The sequence below is a fragment of the Chinchilla lanigera genome, unplaced genomic scaffold, assembly GCF_000276665.1.
Source record: "Chinchilla lanigera isolate Chin_1 unplaced genomic scaffold, ChiLan1.0 scaffold00005, whole genome shotgun sequence".
In the NCBI taxonomy this organism is placed as follows: domain Eukaryota; kingdom Metazoa; phylum Chordata; class Mammalia; order Rodentia; family Chinchillidae; genus Chinchilla; species Chinchilla lanigera.
This window is the reverse complement of record NW_004955406.1, coordinates 38607743-38624618: the sequence shown is the minus strand read 5'-3', so window position 1 is coordinate 38624618 and position 16876 is coordinate 38607743. Positions and strand designations below refer to the sequence as shown.

General features: G+C 42.4%; 1 protein-coding gene across 11 annotated transcripts in view; it reads right to left on the bottom strand.

Moving 5' to 3' along the window:
* Positions 1-16876, bottom strand: part of Ppp1r12b (protein phosphatase 1, regulatory subunit 12B) — a 231207-nt gene that overhangs the window by 11885 nt on the left and 202446 nt on the right. For 4 of the 11 annotated variants that reach the window (XR_259519.2, XM_005375216.2, XM_005375218.2 and 1 more), the window contains 5 exons: positions 14730-14746; positions 11741-11885; positions 10559-10663; positions 7153-7206; positions 5824-5874 (listed from right to left, as the gene is read on the bottom strand). Coding sequence is in view for 8 of the 11 variants with exons in the window: in XM_005375216.2 (XP_005375273.1) it covers positions 5824-5874; positions 7153-7206; positions 10559-10663; positions 11741-11885; positions 14730-14746 (372 nt within the window). In the remaining 3 variants the exon portion in view is untranslated. Of the gene's footprint in view, positions 1-871; positions 1053-5823; positions 5875-7152; positions 7207-10558; positions 10664-11740; positions 11886-14729; positions 14747-16876 lie in introns of those variants that run through there. The other 7 variants (XM_013522381.1, XM_013522394.1, XM_013522404.1 and 4 more) reach the window with 4 other exon arrangements.

Genomic DNA, 16876 nt, shown 5'->3' with positions numbered 1-16876 from the left:
AGAGATTTGTGGCAGATTTGAGGCAGAAATGTCTCAAAGGAGGAAAGAATAAGGAGGAGGAGACGGGGGAGGAAGAAGAAAGGAAAGACTTGCAGAAGGAGGCGGAGAATGTTTAACCAGTTCAGCTCCAACAGTAGAATAGAGGATGATTTTGCTGGTAGCAGAGTTGTCAGAACAGCGCTACCCTTTAGTTCTAGTCCTCTTCACCCAGCAGTGGTGTCACATGTAGGAACTTAGTTCTGTCTGGTATCCAAATGGCTGTGGTTCTCAATACCGCTCGCACAAAAGAACTGACAGAAGAGCTTTAAAATAATAATGACGGTGGGGCCTTAACTCAAACCATTGTTTCTTGGGATGGGCTCAGGCACTCGTATATATTAACAGCTCCCAGGTGGTTCTGGGGTGCAGCCAGGGTTGAGAGACTTTGCTCTTGGTCACCCTAGGCCCAGCCACAATTTGGAATCCAGAGCCACCCCAATTGCTACAAGGGTCATACCTGATTACCGCTGACTGAGAAAGCTCTATCTCAGGTTGGCAAAGATCCCATTGAAGAAATGTGTGTGCATGTATGTACACAGGTACACCCCCCCCCACACACACACACGTGTATCTCTGTGTAGCTAAGTGAGGAAATCCATATTCAGTCTCTAGCAAAAGAGAAGGTAATGTGGTGATCTTACCAAATACACGCTGACCAGGCAAGTCTCCCCCACTGCCTCCCTTGCCCTAGGCGGTTATGTCCCATTCTATGGTCTCAGTCCTGGCTCCTCCCATTTCCAGATGACCAAGTTTTCTAGGAAGCTGCACATGGAGGCTTGGCTGGAGGGAATGAGCACAGGGTTTCTGGGACCAATAAGAAGAGTAAACCTGCCTGGAGTAGTGGAGGAGGAAAGTGAGGTGAAGAGGAAAGGCAAGAACTAGAGCTCCTGGGTGTCCGAGGACTCGATGGACTCCGAGAGTCTGGCCACCACTCGGGTCAGGGCTCTGTTCTCAGCCTGCAGTTGCTCGTTCATCTGCTTCAAGGTTTGAATCTGTTTTAGCTGGTGGAGGTTCTGCAGAGAGTGAGACATGGAGGGGACAGACAGACAAGACAGACAGACAAGACAAACCAGAGGAGAAAAAAGTAGGACAAAGATACCATGTGACTTTTTGTTTTTACTTTGCATGCAAGAAAGGAAATGAAGAACGCAGGAGTAATGAGAAATTATGTATGGGGGGTGTGCAATGGAGAAAAGCACCAGGAAAGGGACAGTGGTGCCTGGGATTCTTGGCTGAAGTCTAAGTATGCTAGAGGTTGGCCATCTGAGCATAGCCGCTCGGCTCTCAAAAGCACATCTGGATCACTTCTGAGAATGACAGCCTGCCATGTGGTTTAGGTCCTTCTTAACCAAATTCACACGGCTGAGCCATAGCCTCAGGGACCTTCCTTCACTGTCATCTGGACTGGAGCTGAGGATCTGGAGTGTTCCTAAGCCCAGATGCTTTTCTCTCTCCCCATTCCATCCCCCATCCCTTACTCAGTCCCCTACTCCCATTTGTTTTCATTCTAGATTCTTGTCTCATTTTTTTATTTTAAAAAATAAAACAAGAAAAAGTAAGAGAGAGGTTTGTTATTTAAGCACTTTCGGTATATGGCATGTATTCTTTAAAAGGGTGAGGTAAGACATACCAAAATAACTGAACCAGGGCTGGAAAGCTTTCTAAGCTGCTTTGTTAGGAGGCTGCATTAACCCTGCCAGTTCTCCTCTACAGTCTAGATGGCTTGTCTAGGATTCTGGAATTGCTAACATGCTTTCAATCTGCTATATATGAGTACATGCACCACTAGGTTCACAGTTAACTGTGCTCTCTATGTCCTACTTCATGTTGTAGTATTCACAAAGGACTCATATTCTGAATAAGAGTGGGGAACTTAAGAATGTCTGGCTATAATGGAGTTGGGAGGACTAATGTCCTAATCCAGCCCACAGGTAATTTTCCTAATACTATATATTCCATAAGGGACTTAAAGTCTTCAATAAATAAGAGTTTATCACAGTCTGCATATTTTGCTCCAAGTCTTTCCTAAGTGACCATCTACACTGACCCTCACACTGAGACCATCAGCTCTCTGGGAAGAGGGAAATGATTTGTTACCCAGATGTAGTCTTGTCAGTGAGGATGGACAATCCTGTGTGCTAGAATGGTGATGAAAAGGTCATAAATCATCAGCAAAGGTCTCTTATACAATGAGAAGGATGGCAAGGAAACGTTAGTGGCATAACAGGTTGGGATGAAAGGCAGCTTGAGGGGAAAAACAGTGAAAAGGTAAAACAAGCAGAGACAAACCAATGGATAGCTTTTCCCCAAAGAGGGAGAATGACTACCTTGGAAAACAGGGCAGCCAAACAGTCCCACGTGGCACTGGATGGTAGGGACTGGGCATCCCTCTGCTGACTGTAAGCATTTTGTCCATGAAAGGGACAGAAGGTCATGGAGTAGCACATGGAAAAGTTTACAGAGGGGCAGGTACCAAATTTAAGAATCAGTTGAAAGTCCCTGGCTCTCACCTTCACTGGTGCTGACACTGAATGATCATTATCATTATAGGAAGTGGTCTTTGGCTCCTAGAGAATTTAAAGACATGAACTATGAAAGTGACTAATCTAACACATAAGTACAAATAGACTAAGGTGGAAGAATTTGGAAATTATCAGCGTGAAGGAGAGAGTCAGGAAACAATCTGGTGGACTGTTCTACAGGAAGCAGTTTTGGAAACAAGGCAGGGCAAGAAGAGGGGGAAGACAGCAGGGCACAGAGCAGGGTTGGGAGGGCAGAGCTTAGGGGCAAGAATGGAATAATATTTCCAGAGTAAGCAAAGTAAAAATCCCAGGACCAATCTAAAAGGGGATTGGCTGCTGGGCCCCTCTCATGCAAGGCCCTTGGAAAGGAAGGAGAGTCTGCTAAGGAGGTTGGTGCTCAATGGAGGATGCAGCAGAAAAGTCGTCAGGTCAGATGAGGGCACATCCCAAGACCAAGTGCAGGACTAGCACAGCTCACACTGACATGCACACCTGTCAGAAGCTCACATATAACCCTCCTCCAGCCCAGGATTGGGTAGAGTTTCTCCAGGGCAGAAAATTTAGAAATACTTACCTTTCCAGGTAAAGGTCTGAAAGGCACAACCCTCCTCACAGCCACAGAGCCCCACACACATCCAGGTGAGCCTATCTCATGGTTCCCCATTTCACCTGGCCTTTATGTTTTATTTGCCAGTCAAAAAGAAAAGAAAAAAAAAAAAGGCTCCACAGTTACTTTTTATCCTTGAACACCTAGAGTATCTTTAATGGTTTATAGGAAATCAACCTCCCAAACCGATCAGTCCCAGTCGTTTGCTCCAGGGAGATATGTACATCTGTATAAACTGAATAAGTGGTCTCAAGCTGTATTGAGTTACAGATTCAATAAGACAGTTTCCTTCATTTTTGGCTGGGTACCTAGTAGAGAGAGATTCTAGTCACTAATCTCTCTAGTACAGGTGGTCAGCATAAATGATAAACATTTTCTTAGGCTCTTTTAGGGCCAGTCACACCAATCTGAGAACATCTTACCTATATTTGAAGTTTTTGTGCTCAAAGAAGGTACAAACACAAACATAACAATGGTATGATTGGGGGGCACTGGTGCTCCTCCCTCAGTCCTTTAAGAGGAGCTGGATGGTTTGCAAACCTGCCATTAGCTCTAATTTGTGCAAATTGTGTTTAAAGGTTTTACAGTCTGTAGGTATTTCTTCTCCATTTAGTAATGGAGAATAACAGCAGTTGAATGGGTGGGATTTTTAACTTAAAAAAAATAGCAAAACAGCTTACCTCCTGGTTTAGGGTCAAAGAGTCAATCTGGCTCGAATTCATAACTTAATCAATTGATTTTAAAATTGCTCACAAATGGCTTCTCACTGGAGAGAGCAAACATTTTCCTGTATTATAATCCCTATTGAGAACAGAAGAGAACTCATGGCCTAGTTTAAGAAATCATAGCCTGACAGGATACAGAGGGAAACAGGTAAGCCTGTCTCAATCCAGAGTTGATGGTGACTAGAATAGGGAAGGGCTTCCACACTTGCCATTTAGAACAAAAACAGAAATAATGGCCCTCATGCTCTCTTTCTGGCTACTTTCTAGGTGTCTGTGTTGCGGGCAGTCTGTTGGGTGTGACAGAGTTCTACGACTGTGTTGGGTACACGCTGGTTTTGGGCTCCTGTGTACTCACCGGAGGCACCAGCTCTGGCCTTGTTCACATGCTCCGGATCAGCATTCAGCCCATTTCCTAATGAGCATTACTGACAGCTGCCTAACAGCACAGTACAGATGGTATAACTCAGGGGGTTCCAAAGCTGGAAGAGACCCCATGCAACTGGGAGCAGTGGATATGCGTCATTGAGAACTGTTTGGCAATACTAACATGCTGCTTCAAGAGGGAAAAATATTTCTGTATGGTAAGTGAGATGGGTTTGGAGGAGCCAGAAGATGGAGAAGTTTAATGATGCTAGGGTACTGCCCTGTTACCTAGGAGAATCCTCACTGTTCTGAATCGATACAGAAGATTTGAAGTATTTGACATATAAGCAGATACTGCTGGGAATTCTACCGAATATTATCAGCTGTAGCCTTGGGATAGTGGGAAGGAAATGCAGGACAGGGTTTGGGATTTCTCCTTCACTTTGGAATTATAAAGAGTAACAAGGTTATGATCATAGGCTCTTGTGACAACTATGACCATGTCAGGTCCTAAAAAGGTTTTTTCAGTAAATAACCAACCTTTTGGGGCCATTGGGACAATAAATATAGATCCTAAAGTGTCCCAATTACATACTAGGAAGGTTTGCTCCAAGAAGGAGACTTGGGATCAGCCTGGTACTGTCTGATGGCCTCTGCTTTCTAGCAGAAGAACTTATACCTCATCAGGCAAGTGTTTGCCATCCTACATCTGGTAAAATATGATCCCTGAAGAGAGAAAAGCTGAGCAAGTGCTAAGTGACTGTGGCCACGTGGCGTCACCCACTGTAGAGATCAGGTGCTCCTAAATCATATCTGGGTGGCTCTACATTCCCTGAAGTCTCTTCTAGCTCTTCCTTTGGGAAGACTGCCAGACCTTAGCATTCAAAACTGCAAAGAACGACAGTGGCAGTTGTCTGTTAAGGTGGCTAATGACAGTGAGGGTAACTGCAGGTCCTGGTGAGGGGGAGAGGAAAGCAGTGGCCTGTAAGTGAATCTGTCCTGTACCTTCAGTGAGCTGTTCTAGCGGGAGTGCCATGCACATTGGAATACTGCAGAGGAAATGGACCGGGGCAGGAAGTCAATGTGAATAAATTTTCATTCTGCTGCAGAATGACTCAATCTGTGTTCTTTCCTGCAAAGGGTTGGGTTAGGGAGGGGAAATGGGAAGAAAGCGTCTGCCATGCTCAGGCTTCACAGAGCAAGCACTTAATAGAGCCTCTGCAGAGCTGGAAAACATGTCCTTTTCATGAAACCTCTTGAGGGTGAAGCTATTGCCTAGAAAGCTTTAAAAGTTCACCATGGGTTTGTCTCCAGTGTGCCCAGATCTCCCCTGAACCAAAGCTGGCATTTGTTCCTGCAAGGTGGCCACAGCGGACGTCATGTGGGCAGAGACAGACCCTAGAAAGCAGCCAAGGAAAGATGCTCATCTCCTCTTCACACGTCATCTCTTCGTGAGCTTGCTGAGTTTGCAGTGAAATTGGGGACAGGCCTATCAATACTCAAGGATCCAGTCTTGGCAGGCACTTAGAACACAGGCACACAAAAAGAGAAAAAAATCTCTCCATACCTTCATCTCTTCCTCCATTTCCGACATTTTCCGTTCCAAGGCTCGCCTCTCCTGTTTAGAAACAATGAGCCCTTTGAATACGTAATAGATTTAAGTCAGTCACAGTGCTGCTTCCCAGCTGTCATGTGATCAGCAGCTTCATAGTCAGAGGGTCTCTCTATTGACTCCAGCAAACCTCACTCAGATGTGGGCAGTCTCTGATCCTGCCCCTGGCGGGAAGTGGTGGTGGTGGAGCTATTTCACAGACAAAAATCACAGGACCTGAGCCTCCCATTAGGATATTAGGGAATATAAGGTGAGGCAATTTGCTAACAGGCCAAACAGACCAGGGCACTCTGAGTTATTCTTTGCAAACTGAAGATTTCATAGAATTTCAAATGACTGCAAGTGACCAGGACTTTGTTCTTTATTAAGGAAAACCCATCATTACCTTTAGTAGTACTTTCCCCAAATTCCCAGGAAACTGATTCTCTCATGCTGGGGAGCAGATGGTGAGTAAGGATATAGACATCACTGTTTACAAACAGCACCCCTCCCTGGGTACCTGCCCTATCTGTCCATTTCTCTCTCCTAGCAACTAAATCTCAATTTAGCCTGAACCCAATGAGAAGTCTTGGACCAGATGAGCTATCAAGGAAGTTTGGTTAGAGGCCAAGGGAATGAAATAGAAAACTTAGCTGCTTTCCAAATTAAACAGACAATAACAGGAGAGATGGGAACATATTACATCCCTAGGGTCAAATCAAAGCTAAGGTTCATCAATAAATCTAATTGAGTTTTCCCAATCCAAGAATGTTAAATCCCAGAAAAATATGCTAAGTGCAGTTGGGAGGAGGTCAGCAATTGAACCAGAAATCCTCTGCTCAGTGAGACAGTGGACCGAAGACCCTTATGACTCATGTCTCCAGTCATAAGACCTAAATCAATGGCAGAAAGACCCAGTGAAAGCTTCCTTTCTGTCCAAGGTGATAGGAAAGGCAAAGAACACTTAGACGTGTGTGTGCCCACAAATATGATTTATAGTAAGCTAAAATATATTCTGGCTAGGTGTATGTGTGCAGCTCTGCCTAAAGGCAGAACAGTATATGAGATGACCTTCCAAGGACCCTTCCCACCCTAAGACTGGACTATGTACAAAACACTATCTGAGGAAGCCAAAAGACTAGCAGTGAAATTACTGTCAAGTCAGACAAAAAGAATTTATCATCAAGCTGGGAATGGAATGTGGCAGAACTGCTGCCTTCTTAAGATAAAAGTTTTTCCATCGGCATGAAAAACAAAGAGAAAGCTGAAAGATGGGATCAAACGGGAAAAGAAACACGCACATACCCGTTTCTCCATCTCCAGCATTGATGATCGATCAGAGGTCTTCTCCTGTTTCTGCTATGCAAATGGGAGGAAAACACTTGTTACTTGAGCTATTTCAGGGCTAGCAGAAAGCTCAATCCTTTTCAGTTTCACCACTGGACATCCTGAAATAGATAGCAGGACTTTGAGCTTTTACTCTACCAGGGGTCCCAGCAAAAGGATTCTTATAGATCACTAAACCTACAAGTACTATCTCTCTGAAGTTTGCAGGGTTCCCCCTGGGGGGAGGAAGGCAGCAGTAATATTCACTGTAATTTAAAACATTCACATATATAGGGGCTGGGGATTTAGCTCAGTGGCACAACGCCTGCCTGGAAAGCGCGACGTTGTGAGTTTGATTCCTGGTACGGGGGTGCGGGAAGGGGGACAAAAATCAACAACAAAAAAATAAAACATTCACATATACAAAGACATTACTCACAGTACACACACACCTGACACATACCATCTCTGTCTCTGACTCTCTTGGTCTTCAATGCCAACTACCTTATACTGCAACATCCCTCTCCCCTCTTTCTATGAGTAATACCAGAGAGGAAAAATCAGAGGAAAAAAGAAATGGATTGAGATTCCTGAATTTGAGTGCCTAACCAATCTTCTAAATAATCCTTTCCCCTCTATTCCTTACATTTGATTTGGGGCACTGACCATTTCCTTTTAGGGCAATGGTGTTTGCATGTGGGTAAGCTTCTTGGGAGCCTCTTCATGGCATTTGCCCATTTTGAACAAGCAGTTCTACTTTTACTTGCTTTATACACTGAGTTTTCAGTTAAGGGAAGATTTTTTTGCGTAAAAGATTTGGAATGTACACTGTAGATCACTTTTGATTTTTAAAAAAATTGAATCCAGGGGTGTATCTCCAGCCCTTTTTATTTTGAAATAAGGCCTTGCTAACTTGCCCAGGCTGGCCTTGAATATGAAATCTTTCTGCTCTTCTCACCCCATCAGCTGGGATTACAGGCATCCACCATCACTGGGCTTACTCCATTTACAATTTTCAGAAGAACTAAAAAAATCTGACCACCATCCCTAAAAGGTAGAATAACCTTGGGTAATAAATCCTGCTTCAAATAGGGGAATGGAAAAGAACCCTAAGTAACTTGTGGTCTGGGCATTATAGAACTGGGCAATTCAATAGACATTTAATAAATAAAGGGTTTTAATTCTGCCTAGCATTATGCCCAGAAAACATTTAATAAATACAAAAATTATGCTGGTCTTCTTACAGAGTTTGTTTTTCAAAAAATTAAGGAACAGCCAGAACTAACAATAAAACTTGAAATTCTGGCTCCTGTCCTGGGCTTTCACCTACTGTTCTGAAAGTTATGGCTGTCTGCCTTGACACTGCATTTATGTGAAACAGAAGGAAAAGAAAAATACATCAGTATATTCTGTAGTTGGTTCATATCATCATAAGTCTTTCCTAAGCCTGAGAAACTACAGAAGCTGTGATAATTTCATTATATTCAAAGTTCATGTGTACAAAGAACTAGTTTCACTGTTTGCCTTTTTTTGTTTTGTTTACAGTTTTAACCCCTGTAGAGTTGGGGTGGACCTTTTATGTAAAGACACTGTGTATGACCACTGGTAATTGTCTTCACAAATGTATGAAGCTGATAGGCCCTCACTCCACTGTCTGACCAAACAACTCCATTTTTGGTAAGCAGACTTGGTTTGTAGTCCACAGTTTTCTCTCAGTTTCAGTAACTTGCATTTGGCAAATCTAAGTATATTCCGACACACCCAGCAAAGCACTTGGCTGGAGGGTAAATGCTACTCCCCAGTGACTGGGAAAGGCTGATTTTGTTTTTAATGTCCTTGTGCATGTCAGTGTCAGCAGCCTGTTAGGCTACTTGCTGCAATGAAGCACAGGCTGCTGGGAAGGTCAAGAAATAAGCTGTCAGAGCTTCTGCTGAGGAGAGTAAGGAACAGGTGAAACTGGATTCTTCTGTTCCTTAAATTCCACAAAATAGACCTCAAATAACCAATGACAATCCGTATAAGATCAGTACTTATTGACATTTGCCAATATGTGGCACTATTCAGCATGAAAATTAGCCCCAGATATCTTCTGAGGGTTTGCTGTAGTAAGTAAGACATTTTGCTGGTTCAGTAATACTAAGGCTTATTTAGTCCATTCCTGCCTTATAGTGAGGCTGTAACTTTAGATTTAGAGACCTACTTTTCTTGTTCCATAAAATCATTTTAAGCCCAGCTGTTATCCATCTGTTTCAGTAAGTCTCAGAAATTGCTAGTTAGTAAGAGCCATGCTTGGCTACTAGGTATCTCCAGGCAGAAGAGGTGGCCTCTTGTACACTGACAGTCAGTTTTCAGGACAGGCCATCTGAGTATAGCTAAATCCTTCTCTAGAAAGTGTGGGTGTCCTGGGTATCTTGCTTGCCTCCCACACAGTTCTGTGGCCTTGGTGTCTTGTTCATCCCATGCCACAGAGGCTACACCAAGATGTCTGCAGGGGACTCAATTGCCTGGACCCCTACTAAACTCATGTACTCAGGACTACATAAGCCAACATTTTAGCCTTTGCTTTTGGATTGTATTATATTACCAGATTAATCAGCCACCTCTGGTTTTCATTTCTTGTCTTCCTCATAAAAAATCATTTTTACCTCAGTTCAACTTTTGAAACTCTTAATCCCAAGGCATTCCAGCAGGGCAATAACTCAATAGGTTTCCTGTTAACTCCACAATAATCTAAGATAGCACTTGCTTTAGCTTTCAACTGCAGGGTCTGTTTCACTGGTGATGAGGTCATTACCTCCAGCACTCTCTGCAGAATCACCTAATTAAATTAGGCCTGGTGGCGAGAGAAAATGGTTTGCCTCATCTTTTTGCCCCTAGCTCCTTGCCCAGGCTGAAGGAGGTGATGGTTTGGAGAGACAGCATATGCTCCAGGATGGAATCTTTGCTTCAGGATCTAATCCTAGGTTCCAGTACCACCTCTGCCCCTGACATGTTATGGGCCTAATTTAGTACCTCTCTGTACTTGGCTACAGTGTTCTGCTTATCACTGTCTGAGAGGTGATGTGGAGGTGACTGGAACTGATGCATGAAGAACAAGGAGAAACTGAGGAGGACTGGCCTTGTCACACTGTTTATACTTGTCTACTGGGAAACAAGCAGACAATACTATTAGCATTCAGACCATAGGAACTGTTCTCTCAACTAGCAGGTCTCAGGTTTAACACTGACTAATGCTAAAATCAAGTGAGAATCTAAGAGGCTTCCATTTCACTGCCTCTGAGGAAGTCTGGTTTTGACTCTGACCTCACATCCAGTCCCTCGGATCCCTGTGCAGTTTGCCTCCTCCCACAACCTCGCCTGTGGCTCTGTTCTTTCTCCTTCTTACCTGGGCCATCTTCTCAAGCTTGGACTTTACATCTGCGAGCTCTAGCTGGGCCTCCTGAAGCTTTGTTTTCAATTTTTGGTTTTCAGTCAGGGCACTCTCATACAGCTGAGGAGGGAGAGCAGAATAAGATCATTAGGCGGGGAGCCCTGAATTAGCACTCACACAGTCTCCATATATGAGGCAGCCTGGGGCTCGCTGCCTCAAGCCATAACTGAGCACAGGTGAAGAAGACGAAGGGAGTCGGGCAGGGTGCATTTGGCCACGCTCTCCTGCTTCTTGAAGGTGATGATCCCAGGTGCTGGGCACAAACTTCAAAACTAAAAAATCTCTGGGAGAAAAGAAGTCATCCATTTTCTCCTATGGAGCATTTGCACTGCTCGCCACACAAAACAGAATTTTTTAGGGTACCCGCTTAGTGGTACATACTGCTTTTCATCAAGTTCTGCTTATTGAAACCATCAACAAAGAAAAAATTTCCTTCACCAAAGGTGCTTCCTGCCCTCATATCCCAAGCACTTGAAAGGGAAAGTTTTCAAGGGTGTAGGTAGCAAGAACCAAAGGTAATGGATAAAAAGTGATTTAAACTTCTCTAAATCCAGATGCTAATGATAGGATAGTGAAGATTAAAAAAAATACCAAGAAGTATTAGTCGATATTCACAGGACCTTACTTAAATCACACGTTCATTAAATGTCACAGTCTACCAAATGATTCTTAGAGGCTCAGACAGACAGCAATATAATTTTTACTCTTCTTACAATTTCCTTGTTTTTTTTTTTTTGAGACAGAGTTTTGCCATTCAGTTCAGGCTGGCCTTGAACTCACTACATAGCCCAGACTGCTCTCGAACTGGTGGTGATCTCCTGCTTTAGTTTCCCAAGTGCTAGGAGTATGGGTGTGCACTGCCATGCCCAGCAAAATTCTTAATTTCTTACTTTCCCTTATGCCTTTAAATATCCAATTATAAGCATATACTTACTGCAATAAAAGCAACATGCAAAGGGGCCTTTATTTAGCTGGTGGAAAGGTGAAGCAAACCAAGATGCCTGCAATGAATTAGTTATTACTCAAGTGCTTTTCCTTGCTTACTCCAAATAATGCTCATTTTTCCATGCCAGAGGAGAAGGTTGAAAGGTTCACATACTGTAACCCAAGAACAGGAAAACTGAAAAAAGAGCCTACTTTTTTATAATCCCTGTTGCTGTCCTCTTCCACACGGCTGGTCAGGCTGGCTAGACGAGCCTCCCGGGCCTCCCGACGGGCTCTAGCTGAGGGCCGGTCACTGTAAGAATCACTGGTTGCAGGGTTACTACCTCCCGATTCCAACCTGTGAGATACAATATCAGAGGTAAAACTTGGCTTTGGTAACAAAATTGTGTGTGTGTGTGTGTGTGTGTGTGTGTGTGTGTGTGGTGGGGGAGATAACACTTAAAGGTAACGTTGCCTTTTCTAAGAAGTGTTTGACAGCCCTGGCCAGAAACAAGCACAACATTCCTTCTCTGTCTCTCTCTGCCAACATTCCCAGATCTCACCGCTGTCCTGCACAAGCCTGGAGCTTGAAGAGGAGGGAGGCCGTCATTTGCCAAGAATGGAGCTCATTTGAAAAACTGGTGGTTTAGACTCATATGCTGACTTAAATCTCAGAGTTTTTCAAATTAGTTCAGGGTTGAACAGCTTCCCTAGAGAGTGTGCTTTTAAAAGCAAAAGTTTGGATCTCAATGGCTCTTAGAAAATGACTACAATGAACTGTCAATGAATCAGAAACAGATGGGTCTGGAAACTGAGCTGGAGGCTCATGGAGGAACGGCACTAGGGCATAATACCTGTGCTTGACAGTGCACTACAGGTGTGCCGGAATTCTAACACTCCAGGGGTCCCCCACGGTGCCCAAGCGACTGATTTTCTACTCTCTTCTTTGTATTCCATACCATCCTTGTCCTGTGATTGCAATGTCTACATCTCGCAACTGGGCTCTTAAGATTTGGTGGTGGTTTCATTTCTAGCATTGGTTAGTTCATTAGAGAACCCCTCTCTCGGCCGATTGTTTAAAGTATACGACCATCACCCCAATCCTTAACCCTGGTTTATATTTTTCTGGACATTGCTCTTTGGAAACTAGAAAGGAGCCCCTGCAAAAACGCTGTATACAAACCAACCTGAATGGGATGGTTTGCAGCAGTACAGCAGTGGGGCTCACAGCTGCTGTTTCTGTGGTAACTGCTGCCAAAGACAGGGTGGATGAGTGGAAGCTGAAATAAGTACTGGAAGAAGCAGAGGAGCAACAAAGGGATGAGGGAGGAGAAGGAGAGGTCAAGCAATTAGCTCCTAAGGACACCAATGGCAACCTTTCTCTTATAGATATGCTAAATCCCATCTCTTTCACAGCATTCTTTCATTTTCGTGAACAGTAATCTTTGTATTGACTTCTCTGACTAGAAAGGCAATATATCAAGTGATGCCCTAGTGTCTACTCCATAATCCTACCCCAAAAATAATGATAACAATTTAGATCATACCCTTGCAGGATATCAAACACACAAATGTGTTAAAATACATGTTTCCGTACATAAAATCAGATACACATGTTGTCCAACTCCTTTTCCTCCCTATATTTAACCACTATAAGTATACACATCTTATCATGGAAGTAAAAATAAATTTATCTTACTTTTAAAAAGTAACTGTGCAGCCCATTCCATGGTTGGATAGTAATTTAATCCTCAAATGATAAATGCACATTGTTTTAAATTTTTAGCTACTACAATGAGCAGTCTTGTCTGCTCATTGGTACACCTGTAGTGCACTGTCTAATTACTTTCTTGGGATAAATTTCAGAAGTGTAACTATTTGGTCAAAAGCTAAATATATTTTGAATGCTGGTATATGTATATACTGACATACTGCTTTCCAGTGGCTTAATCCTTTCCATTTTGGTAATTTTAATATTTTTCAATCATTAACGAGGCTTAATATCTTTGGTTACTTATCTTGTTTCTGAATCACAGGTTCATAGCCCTTGTTTAGTAGGGTAATCATCTTTTTTTGTTATGCTGGGGAAGCCTCCTACACAGTAGGACTTCTATTGCCATCTAACATAGTTTATAATTTGTTTTCTACTTCACTTTTTGTCTCTGTTCATAGTATCTCATTAGCAGAGATTTAAAATTTTATGTAATTAAACTTGATAATTTTGCACCACCAAATTTTGCAAAACTGTAATTTTCTGCTAAGTTAGAAGTAAATTATCCTCAGCTGGTGCCTAGTGAGAAGGCAGCAGAATACATATAAAATTTAGCATGTATTAATAATGTTCAGTTATTAATGGCAGTTCAACTGCCAAGCAAATTACGAGGAGACTCCTTTGCCCTGTACTATCTCATAACACACCTTCCCTCAGTCCTTGTCCTAATTTCCCCATCAGAGGAATAGAGGAAAAAAACGATTCAAACATTCAGCTCCACAGTTGTTATCATTTTTTTATTTAATTTCTTCTTTAGGAAGATCAGTTTTGTATCCTTCAGTACTAGCTGAAAAAATACAGAGGATCATCCTCCAAAATGATATCTTTTCTTAATTTTTCAGTAATTGTAAACCAGGCCTAATTCATTTGACAAACTGGTACTAAGCACCATTTAGGTATAAAGTATGACATTAGATTCATTATTAAGGACAGTACCTAACCTCAATCTCAATTCAGGCTTCCACTCTGCAATGAAGCCTTCCTTGAACCATAAGATTAGCGTAACTGCCTCTTCTTTGTGTTCATAATACCTGTCCATACTTCTAAATGGCAATTACTACATTCTCCTGAAATGGTCTGCCTCTCCAGTGATTCATAAGCTAACTGCAGGAAAAGATAGTGTTTTACTTATGTTGTTTCCCTGGTGCTTAGCACAGTGCCTGGTACTGGTGCTTTAGGAAAACTAATTCAGTGTAAGTATACAAGGTAAACTGGAAAGAGGAGAATTTGGTGAAAGAAAGGCAACTTGAAAGCTGTCCCATGCTTTGGGCAGTAGATAATAGAAGCTGGAATTACTGTGGCAGTTGTGGAAATGAAAAGGAAGAAAAGGATGTGAGGAACATTACTAAACTATTAAATAAAGCTAATTTAATTAGACATACATTCACTCACAAATACTAAGCATGCATATAAAACAGGGAAAATTCTTACCTAGAAAGTCTTTCATGCTAGAGAGGAGACAAAAACAAAACAAAAACAAAAAAAGAAAGAAAAGAAAACAGCATTAGCAAGAGACTAATTTTTATTTCCATTTATAAATGAACTTTTCAAATCAGATGTTTCCGCTTCACAGCTGGAGATGGGGTGCAATTTAAGAACAGCAATTCCACTGACTGTGTAAAAACCTACTTAGCTTTAGTTCATACTTCTTTGTATTCCACGACTCACCAGATTTGAGGCTTTTGGGACAACATGTTTTAAAACTGGAAGCCAGCAAATGCAAAATGATCAAAAATTAACCCCCTCTCTCCTGCCCCAACTGCCAGACAACCTTGTGTTCTACGAATGACTCTCACTGACTGAACTGAGCCTCTCTCAATCTCAATATTCATATGAGTTTCTTTCAGTCCATAATCCTGTAAGCCTTTCCTGAGTAAATACTGCAGTTTACAAATATGAAAGTCAGGACAGTGCCTGGCTTTCTCCCAGTTCTACAATGAAGGTGCAAGGGGAGGGAGCTGGGGGAAATAAGGCAAAGTCCCATCCTAGTCCCTAGGATGCTGGTGAAACTGAAGAAGTATTTTGATGCCTCAGAAAGAAGTTTCATAGATGCAAACTATAAGTTTGGTCACTAAACAAACAACAAAAAGTGGTCATATTATTTAATCACTTTTATCCCTCATTCCTTAAAAAAATTCAGGCAAATAATGTATTTGAATGTATTTATTTATTTCCTCTGTTGAGGTATTAAAAACTAAAATCTTCAAGGGCAGACAACAGAAGAAAGAAAAGAAGTACAGAATCCCTCTCTAACCAGGGGTTATGCTCATGAGGATGATTTGGCACACTTTTTCAAAATGTACACAAACGTACACATCCTAACCTAAGTCCTGGAGCATCTCCTGCAGTAGGTCTAGAGGAGAGCCTTCCCACTGTATTTTTAACAAGTCTCCCAAGTGATTCATGGAATAACTCTGGTTAAGCATCACTGGACTAAACACACGTTTTATTTTTTTTTTTGGAGATAGGGTCTCACAATGTAGTGCAGGCTGGTCTTAAATTCTGTTTATGTGGCCCAGGATGACCTCAAACTCATAGCGATCCTCCTGCCGCAGCCTCTTGAGTGCTGGGATTACAGGCTGCATCACCACGCCCGACTAAACACACACTCTTTTTTTTTTGGTACCGAGAATTGAACTCACAACCTCGTGCTTGCCAGGCAGGCACTGTACTGCTGAGCTCTATCCCTGGCCTAAACACACATTTTAAAGTGTGGAGATATGCTCCATTTGGGATGAGGGAATCATTAAGGAAAGTATATGGTATATCTTTAAAATGTGCATACCTTGGAATTCTTTGAGAAGCCTGAAATTTAGATATCTGGCAGGATAATTGTGTGCATTTTTCCTACCCCATCTTCATACATTTATGCTTGATTTCATTAGAGTGATATACGTATCTCACCGTCAATGATTAGCCACATTAAAGCTTCTTTCTCTTACTTGAAGTCTTTTTTTTTTTAAAAGGAAACTAGATTTTATCCATCCCTCAAGAATTACTTTATATGTAAAGATGTTTCAAGAGTATTTGAGTAAAACCAAGAAGATGTACTGTTGGCAATGACCATACAAACAGCTCTATGGTAAGATTAGCCTTACAGTATCTGGATGAATTAAATTTCATGGCCCAGGAAAATGGCACTTAGCAACATCTCACATAATTGTGAATAACTGAGACTAAACTTCACATTGGAAAATGACAAGAGGCTGCTGTATTTAAGAACCCACTTGTGCAAAGCCCTGTGCAGGAGGTATGGAGAAAGAGGCCAACCATACACACGAGAGCACTGTGACCATAAGTGAGAGCTGAGCTGCTCTGGAACAGTAAGGAAAGCATGCAAGTACGTGCTATGGAGAAAGCAGAGATAACCCTTGGCTCCAAGTAAGAAGGCTTCCAGAAAGAAATTAGTTGTGGTAAGAAGATACTCCCCCACACACTTGTGGTAGTACCAGTACCTGAACCCAGGGTGCTCTACCACTGAGGTATATCCCCAGCCCTTTTTATTTTTTATTTTGAGATAGGATCTTTTATTTTGAGACAGGTTGGCCATGGACCTCAAATTCTCTTGCCTCAGCCTC